This window comes from Triticum urartu, chromosome 7 (genome assembly GCF_003073215.2).
Source record: "Triticum urartu cultivar G1812 chromosome 7, Tu2.1, whole genome shotgun sequence".
NCBI lineage: Eukaryota > Viridiplantae > Streptophyta > Magnoliopsida > Poales > Poaceae > Triticum > Triticum urartu.
In genome coordinates, this window is record NC_053028.1 from 17,108,159 (window position 1) to 17,117,742 (window position 9,584).

The window sequence follows — 9,584 nt, forward strand, 5'->3', positions numbered from 1 at the left end:
CCCTCCATTCCCAAATATAAGTCTTTTTAGAGATTCTAACAAGTGACTACATACGGAGCAAAATGAGTGAATCTACACTCTAAAATATGCCTACATGCATCCGTATGTTGTAGTCCATTTGAAATATCTAAAAAGACTTATATTTAGAAACGGAGGGAGTATGTCGTATGCATGTGTTGTGAGGCGGCCACAACCATGATGTAGTTTGCGCCGCCGCCAACCTTCAGGGGCTCATTCTGTCTCTAGGAAAAAATCCCGTGGAAAGAAATCATAAGGGAATCCTACAGAACTCCTAGAGACATGCAAAGATCAGCAGCTAGCATCATATGTTCGAGGGCTTTGCCGCTGAGCTCAACAAGGATGACGAAGATATTGGTCTGGAGCATGGTCCACCCACACCCACATTCGATATTGTGATCTTCTGGCATCAATTTTTGAGATAGTGTATGTGCCAGTTCCACTCCTGTCCATAAAGTATGGCGAGAATCATCAACCACTAATTAATTTTTGAGATAGTGTAGGTGCCTTCCACTCCTGTCGTTAAAGTATGGCCAGAATCATCAACCACTAATTGTGGTGTATATATATATTTATTAGATCAACCTACTACATGCTGATAAAGGTAGGTAGTAAAATAAGATATATTCATCTAGGGAACACAATCCTGTCCCCATGTCGCACAACCATTTTCATTACTTTCTATGGGCTCAATTCTTTTTGGACTGGGTCACTGGGACACAAATTGTGTTTTCTGAAAAGTAAAAAAAAAGTTTCATGCATAAATATTTGCAAGCTAGAAATGTGAATTGCGTTCTCATTCCATCCTGAGCTGAGTAATTAAAGGCGAGGATTCCATGTAACAGTCTGGAGGGTCGGGTAGTGCCTGAACCTTCACCCCATCATTGGTCTCCAGTATCTGCACCACTTGGTGGATGGTTGGCCGCAGCAGCGGGTTTGGCTCGATGCACCAGAGCGCCACACGGGTAAACCGCTCCACCCTCTCCATGTCCTCGGCGGTGTTGACATCTGCATCACCATGTAGCATTAGCTCTGTCCTTCGTGCGACAACCAGTTGGGCCGCCCAACCGAACAACGTGACCGTTTCATCGATCTCCATGCCCTGCCCTTCTGGCATGACAGGAGTCACCGGCTCCTGACACCTCCTACAACAAATCATCTCCAGTAGGACGACACCGAAACTGTACACATCTGCCTTGGTGTCAACGCGTGCATCGCCGCGGAGCCACTCAGGTGCGATGTACCCTCTGGTACCTCTAACATGGGTCACTGTGGTGTGCACCTGCTGGCTCCCCAACAATTTGGAGATCCCAAAGTCGGTGATCTTGGGGATTCCATAATCGTCCAAAAGGATATTGTCAGGCTTGATGTCGCAGTGGATGATAGGGGCAATGTAGCCGTCGTGGAGGTACTCAAGTCCCCGAGCAATGGCGAGGGCTGCCTCAGCGCGCCAGCTCCAAGGTGGTCGCCTCTCAGGGTTGAAGAGGAAGCCACGGAGAGACCCTCCGGGCATGAACTCGAAAACCAACATCCGATGCTTACCTTGTTTGCAGTAGCCGATCATACGAACCAAGTTTCGGTGGTGGATCTGACCGATCGACTGCACCTCATTGGTGAACTCCTGCTCACTGTACTCGTTCGAGTCGATGAGCTTCTTCACTGCAATGAGATGCGGCTGCGGCGATCTTATCATTCCTTTGTAGACCTCCCCAAAACTCCCTTTGCCCAGCAGTTTCTTGAAGCCATTGGTGGCTTGGTAAAGCTCCTTGCAACTAAACGATCTCACGCTCGAGCTCAACAACCGTTGGCTATCTCTGTTCCTGGTGAGGTAATACAATGCCATGAGGCTGCCACCGAGGGAGATCACTAAGAGTAAGGCCAAGCAAATGGTGACGATCTTATATGGACCTACAAGTATCGTCGTCGTTTTTGACGGCGGTGTCTCCATGTAAGAAGTATTATTCCCCTTCCTCACCTTGATCAGCGCCTTCGTTGTGACGTCATTTCCCTGCCGCCCGTAGACGAGTGCCCCCAACTCGACACAGTCGGATCCGTTGATCATCAGCGCTGCCGCGGAAAAGCAATCATTGAGGCAGTAGTCGTGGCACTGCTCCTCTGAGACCGATGGGAACTTCTTGTAGTATATTGAGAGCTCCCAGATGGTGTTTGGCAGCTCTACGAGTGAGAACTTGTCAGAGATGTTCTCCTCGCCGCACCTCTGTGGCTCGAACCCCGGCGTGCAGCCACTCTCAGTATGCTCTGCATCGATGTAAGTGTACCCACTCGGGCACAGGCAGTTGAGCCGCTCTTTGGTCTCCACACAGTACGACCCAGGGCCGCACATGCCTTGCATCCTCGTCGTCTTCAACTTGCAGCCCCCGCCACTGGGGAGCGTGCCCGACACGGTCCAAATCGTGTTCTGGCCGCCAACGCCGCCATGTTTAGGACGGGCGTAGGCACGGACGATGCCGTCGGGGTCCATCCTGGCGAACCGGAAATAGTTCCTGCCAGTGGCGAGAGGCGAAATCAAGTTGTTGATGCTGCCGTCATAGAGAGTGTAGCTTAGGTGGCCATACTCGTCGAAGGTGATGGTCGTGTTGCCGTAGGGGCCGTTGGTGGCTGTGGCCCAGTAGGCGTTTTGCAATATGTCACCGGTGAAGAGGTCGATGCAGAGGACGACGTTACCGTCGCTCTGGGCTGCCAAGCTGAACCGACCCGTGGTGAACTCCGTGTCCGCGCGCTTGGAGAAGAGAAATCCCTCCAAAGATTGGCCCGGAAGGAGGGTATCCGTCGGGAACCCAAAGCTCTCCCAGAGCACGTTGTCGCCGTCCCCGAGGAGCTGAACGTTGCCGGAGTCTGTTAGCACGAGGACGGACCCACGCTTCATGCTGGGGGTCGGGGCCCTCCACAGCTCTATGCTGCCGTCGGTGAGCTTGAGCTGGCCGTCGGCGGGGATGCTGAGGACGGACCGTGCCGTGGCGTTAGGCGTGGTGCCCATGGCGGACTCTTTCGCGAACCACACCACGGACTGCGCCTGCGGCGGCATGGAACCGAACCGGAACCACGTGGCGAGGAGGAACTGGGTCGGGTCGGAGTCGTGGGCACGGAAGCCGAAGGCGAAGCTGCCGGATGGGCTGGTGATGTAGTCCGGCACCGTCAGGGTGTCTCCCGCGGTCAGTTTGGTCCGCGCCACGGCCACTGGGAGCAGACGAGCTTGCTGAACCAGCAGCATGGCAATGGAGGTGGCGACGCGGAGGGGAGCAAAGCTGGGCAGCGCCGCCGGCGGCATGATGTTACCGCAGCTTCGTGCCGGGCATGTAGCGTGTGTTGCCGTAGTGCCTGCCGTGTACGATCGTAATTAAGTTGCTGGGTCCGGGCGTGAGATGACCGTCGTGGTGGGTGGGTGGGTGGGTGGGCGTCAACGGATGCTGCGTTCGTTCCCGCCCCACTCAAGACTCGAGTCTGACCAAGAAGTCTTCACAAAGAAAAAAAAAGTCTTCACAAAGAAATGTACTTGACGATATCGATTATTTGTACTAAAAAATGCTACTGGCAGTATACTTCAAGACCGTGCCACAAATTCAAGAATGAGTTTTTTTTTCTTCTTGTAAGGCTGAGTCGACTGAGACTTCGTTAAAGTCTCTAATGACAGCATACGAATAAGCCTCACCTATTTTTCTTCCACAACTTCTCGTTCGTCGCAAACCATCCTGTGATTGGATGGTTGGGAGGACAGTGGTATTCCCAGCTCACCAGATGACTTTGTAAAATCTCAAGATGCTATGCCGGCTCATTCCCTCGGATGTACTCATAAAGGTAGAGTGTGCTTGCATGCGTTCATAGGGGTGAGTGGACGCTCGTGTATGTGAGCGACCTCGATTGTACTGTGTTAATAAAAAACTTCTCGTTCATCCTTCTTTTGCTCTCTGTGTTTCGTTCGCTTGTCGTCTCCTGGGCTGCTTTTTATTAATTGGCGAGAAAATGACTACTAAGAAAGTCAATAGAAAAATATGTCCGAGGCATTTTTTTCCTTTTGCGTTATGATCAAACCTATTATAAAAATTACTACTAAAAAGGTGAACGGAAAAATGTGTCCAGGGAATATTTTGTGTTGCGATATGATCCCAAAAGTACAAAGTATCTCTTTTGCAAAAAGGTACAAAGTATCTCAAATATTAATAAAATACAATGCGGTCACTGTAAAAAATAAGAAAATTAGTAAACAAAAAAATGACTTTAAAAAATCATATTGGGACCGCGACAAGTTTAAAAAATTAACATATTTTCTTAAAAAATGATTTTTAAAATTAAAAATGAAAAATAATAATGAGCAATTAAAAAATGTGGACATGCAATTGGCAGACAACCCCCCTTCACTTTTTCCATGAGTTGCAGTCACGAGTGTTTGAATCTCAGCGACTGAAGTACAACCTCATTACAAGTTAAAATAAATTGCCGCACATCTTATTGTGATATATTTGCATCATTTATATACATAGTTTTGGCATAATTTCAGAATATTTCTATTGGACTAACATATTAATCAAGTGCCAAATTCCAGTTACTTTTTTCCAATGATTTCGGAATCTCCAGACAAGGAAATTTTTACACGAGAAGAGCCCATGGGTTGAAGAGGGGTGCACAGGGTGCCCCCCACACGCCACATCCACGCGCCCCTGCCCAGGCCGTGTGGTGGCTGTGAAGGTCGGTTCCGACTGCCCATGGGTCGCAACCTTGCTGTGGAATATTCCGAGCCTCCAATTTTTTTTCGGACTTTTCGGGGTTACAAAACTCCGGTGGTTGATAAAACGGTGATGGGACACATATTTAGCATTGAGGAAATATAGAAAGGTGACATAAAAAGTTCCAATCTCAAAAGGGGCTCTCACCCTCTGGGGGACATGAACACCATGAAACAGAGGTGGAAAACCTTCCCCCACCAAGGAGGTGGGCAAGAAAGGAGAAAAAGGAGGGGGTCTCCCCATCTCTCCGGGTGTCGCTAGAGTGTTGTTGGGGGAACTGTGATCACCGCCGTCATCTCCTTCGTCTCCACCGACTTCACCACCATCTCCATCGCCTTTTCCTCTCTACATATAGTCATGCACTCTCCAACACCCCTACTTAAACAGGGTGCTTGTTGTGATAATTATTTACCGATTATGTCTTGCACTCTAATTATGTCTGAGTATATCCTTTTGTCCCATGGTGATTGATGATGTATTAGGATTGATAGGAATTGTATGTTATGATATGTGGTTGTCCTTTAATGCCTAGGTATCAACATGTGTGTATGTTGGTTCACACTTTAAGGTTTGCAATATGTGTCGGATTTAGGGCTCCGCAGACCTATGGAAGGTTTGAACTCTGGGGCGTGTGCGAAGAACTCAACCTCTCCAGCCGACCTGCTCGTCGTCCCCGCGGCCTAGCTCGGTGAACAAGGAAGAAGATGGACTCAGCGGTTTACCCAGGTTCGGGCCACCTTGCGGTGTAAAACCCTACTCCTGCTTTGGGGTGGATTAGCCTCACGAGGGACTGAGGATGAACTAGTAGAGGGAAAGAACAACCTCACGAGGTTTGTTCTTGTGTGGGTGTGAGCTGAGGATTGGATCGTCCCCCCTACAGTAGTGACTAGCCTATATTTATAGTGGTCTTGGTCCTCTTCCTCCAAGCGAAGGCGGGAAGGGATCCCAAAGTGGACAATTTTGAAGGGGGACAAAGAAATACATCCTATGCTGACGAAAGGTGGTCTTCGCCTACAAAGCTGTCGTGACGCCGTGGTGGGCTCGGCGATGAAATCCGTCCTGCCGTCCTGGCGGTCTTGGTCTTGTTGCATGGGAATGGAAACCTTTGGTTGATTTCTTGGAACCCCGCGCCTGCGCTTGCCTCCTTAGCTCCAAAGAGGAAACCTGCTGCTTTGCGTCACCTCAACCTCATGAGGTGGGCACCTGCATAGAAATCTCCACTCCTCGGGAGCCAGTCTGAGGAGGCCGCTCCCTCCGGAGGTCTCGGCGTTGTCCGCCTCGCGAGGCTTGGCCCCTTGAGAGGGTCTTGTCTCGAAGGTGCCGAAGATGGGCCACACCAGGCTGTCGATGGAGCCACACCGTGGGCTGCAGGCAGGCAAGTCTGGGTACCCTGGTTCCCAAAATGCTGACAATATGTGATAAGTTTGCTTAAGGTGGATGACCCGAGTGATAGATATTACCGTAGATCGAGTTTCTGAATTGTTGCATATCGGATATAGTGGACCCTTAGATCTTAATGATATGGCTAGGTTTTACCTTAATAATTTTTTTGTAGCTACAGATTCTTGGTAGGGGTTTCAATCATAACTATATGCGATAAATGGATTTTTTTTCAGCATGTAAGCATAGGACTCTCTCACATGTAAAATTGTAATGCATGAATAGTGATCTAGTACCACAGCCTTACCTAGGTTCAATTTTGCAGCACCTACCGTTGTTACTCCACGCTTGCTCTCTTTGAAACTTGCAAACTATCTTTTACTAGAAAGGTCTAGGCAAAGAAACGTTTGGTGTACGTAGTGTTGTATCATTGGTAGATAGAACTCAAGAGAATATGAATCCGACCTTAAGCTTCTTTTGGGTTCGACATTCATTATTACGTTCTTAGAACCTCCACTATGGAAATAGCTACAATAACTCCATCCACTTAGGGATTGTCAAGATGCGGACGAAATAAGCGCCAAATGGCACACTAGAAATCCAGTCCATCGGCCTCATCGAGGCGCAGATTGAAGCGGGTGTACTAGAGAGTGTGTGCATGTCGGTCATCTTTCTACATGCGGGCTAGGGCATGGGGGGGGGGGGGGGAGTACGTTAGCGGGTCGTGATTGCCGGTTCCACTGCCGGCAAGGGATAGGATGGCTCGGTTGGGAGGGGTTGTTGGAGAGAGACCAACACCTCCACCATCTTAAAAATAATTCTAATATTTTCTTATGTTACATCTCTTGTTAGTCACTTTCATTTTGACCCACTCATCCACATAATTTCACTTTGCCCCCTAGAGCATTATAAACAATACTACAATGTGTTTTACCACATTTAAATTTGCATTTTGAATGGTTTTGACTATATTATATGTTTTATCACCTATGTATATTATTGATATTTTTTTGAAAATGCATTGATTTCTTAATATAGAATTTGTTTGAGTTGTTTGTAATGGTATTGATTTTCATCCTTACCTATATAATGTTTTGAGTCAAAAAAGAAAACAAACTCAAAAACTTCAGAATCTTTTTTGGGGCAAACATTATGAAATCTTTGGAGTGCTTGCAAAGTTTCATCATGTAAATGCATTGTTGGAAGTCGTGGCCAAAAAAGAAAATCAGTGCTCCTAAATGCGTTTGAAAGTACCATTTTCAGAGCATCAAATTTTTTTCTCCATAATTTTCACAAATGTGATTTCATGAAGAAATTTTGCAACCACCCTAAAATTTCCTTAATGTTTGTCACAAAAAAATCCAGAATTTTTTTAACATTTGTTTTCGAATCTACTGTTCATCCGGGAGCATGTGAGCTCGTGAGCAGATACTCCACGTCCTGAAACTTGTTGAATCTTTTAGCACTTCTTCATTATGTTTAATCCCCCCCCCCCAAAGATAAATAAAACATAATAATCAAACTAGAGATGAAAATATAATAAAGTAGCAAAATTATATAAGTAGTCATGCAATTGGGTACATAACAAACAAACATCATATTCATATCGTAGATAAGATTAGTAGACCTGATGCTGTCCCTAACAGAAGGGATAAGAACACATGTGGTGCGGTGGAAGAAGATGCAGGCACGTCGTTCGCCATGTTTTTTTTTGACCAACTCGTTTGCCATGTCACCGAGGAGGTCATCAACGTCGGCACGAAGTCGTCGTGCTTAACCACGATGGAGGAAGAACCAACAGTCGAGGAAGAGAAATAAACCACATGGCGTTCTTCCTACCATTGCTCAGCTCAGCTCGATCTCGAAGCACGACGCACGAGTGCGAGGCAGGTGACGGAGGAGGACGAGCACACATGTATGTGCCCTTTGCTCAAGCTCTTAGAGGTGTGTTGAACAACCCACCTTATATGTTGGTCTTCCACGCCCTTCACCAGGATGGTGGGACTAAACATTCTATAATGAGTGAATGGGCCATATGGGCCTCTCTAATTTCACCCAGAAATTATAGAAAATAACAATGCGCTAAACCCCAATAATTTCAACAAAACTTGGTAGATAGATTCCAGATTTAAAAGCCTGAAATTATGTAGTCTTTTTTTGTCAAATTATTTTGTGGAAATGAAATCTGAAATTGAACACATTCATTTGGTACAATCTTAGGTTGGAAATAGATAATTCTGTATTTCTATTTCGTTCTTCATTTTCACGTTTGCTACTAGTATGTTGTATCAAATTGTAATCTATATCTATATACCAATATAAAAAGAGCTAGTTGTAGAGATCCAACATATCTCATCCTTTCAACCGAGTCTATCCAATGGTCTGTTTTGCCTCGGTGTAGCGCTAAAGAAAGTTAGCATAGTCCCTAATTAATAGTATACATAATATCAACGTCACCATCAACCAATTAATTATATATGGCCTAATATTAACATGCAATTACAATCTTGCCAAATGCTAGTATTATTACACGATGCAGTTAATCTATTGCCTAATATCCCCTACAAAAAATAGTGCATAATAACGTGCATTGCATCGTAGGAACATTGCATGCATTGGTGTATTCCTTTTTAATTCTTGCATGCAAAGATTTAATGCCCATCGGAATCATAAAATGGGATGGAGATAAGCCCTTTAAATTGGAAGAACGAAAAAATTGAGATAAACCCTATAAACTGAAATGGAGGGAGTACATGATTACTAGTTGGTTTATGTAACCCTGACCTTCAATTGGTCTATGCATCCCATCGGCACTCACTTGGGACATATCGAAGGACGTGAACAACTACCATGTCTTGACATAATCTTGGCAGTTGCGCTGAGTAATCAATATCTACAGCTCGCTTGAAGTAACCATCGGAGTGTGCTCATCCCTGTACCATATGTACTTGAGTACTTGACTTAGGTCATTGTTGCCAAACACAGCTAGCTCTCTTGTTTGTCTGCATTGGAATCCACATCAAGCTCCCCCGCAAAAAAAAAAATTCCATATCAAGCTGCTTACATTGGAGTTGTAGCTACTTTATTTGCTCTCGCTATTTACAATGTCCAAATTAAAGTATACATATGGATATGGGACAACAATAAAACGTAATTCTTTTGGATATCACTACCTTTGGCAAGGTCGTGATGATGCCGCGTGCAAGAATCAACGCCAAGGCAGCAAAGGTGGCTACGGCAAGAGGAAGGAGTTTGGTGTGGAAGTTTCATCCCACCAAAAATCTCAATATAAAGTGCCATTTATATTTCCTCTTGGTTCCCTAAATATAAAGATGAGAGTTTTTAAAAGTTCCCTTTTAAACTTTGCTACAAATCAAGCATCAGATCTTTTAGCTAGCAAATAAAAAACGGATTTCGCTTCAAATCGAGCATCAAATTTTTGCA

At 45.8% G+C, this 9,584-nt stretch overlaps 2 protein-coding genes across 2 annotated transcripts; both read right to left on the reverse strand.

The window, feature by feature from the left end:
* Nucleotides 1-814: 814 nt before the first annotated feature.
* Nucleotides 815-1,861, reverse strand: LOC125518151 (G-type lectin S-receptor-like serine/threonine-protein kinase LECRK4). Its single transcript, XM_048683082.1, has 2 exons — nucleotides 1,612-1,861; nucleotides 815-1,521 (listed from the first exon to the last, which is right to left on the reverse strand). The coding sequence occupies exons 1-2, from the start codon at nucleotides 1,859-1,861 to the stop codon at nucleotides 815-817; spliced, it is 957 nt and encodes a 318-aa protein (XP_048539039.1).
* Nucleotides 1,862-1,884: 23 nt separating this feature from the next.
* On the reverse strand, nucleotides 1,885-3,307 carry LOC125518152 (G-type lectin S-receptor-like serine/threonine-protein kinase LECRK3). The gene is made up of 2 exons (XM_048683083.1): nucleotides 1,994-3,307; nucleotides 1,885-1,926 (listed from the first exon to the last, which is right to left on the reverse strand). The coding sequence occupies exons 1-2, from the start codon at nucleotides 3,305-3,307 to the stop codon at nucleotides 1,885-1,887; spliced, it is 1,356 nt and encodes a 451-aa protein (XP_048539040.1).
* Between the last annotated feature and the right edge of the window lie 6,277 nt (nucleotides 3,308-9,584).

Coding starts and splice junctions, on each gene's coding strand:
- LOC125518151 (XM_048683082.1), bottom strand. CDS start 1,861: ATGGCATTGTATTACCTCACCAGGAACAGAGATAGCCAACGGTTGTTG. Junction 1,522..1,611: donor CAATGAGGTGCAGTCGATCG/GTCAGATCCACC, acceptor TCATGCCCGGAG/GGTCTCTCCGTGGCTTCCTC.
- LOC125518152 (XM_048683083.1), bottom strand. CDS start 3,307: ATGCCGCCGGCGGCGCTGCCCAGCTTTGCTCCCCTCCGCGTCGCCACC. Junction 1,927..1,993: donor CAACGAAGGCGCTGATCAAG/GTGAGGAAGGGG, acceptor CGATACTTGTAG/GTCCATATAAGATCGTCACC.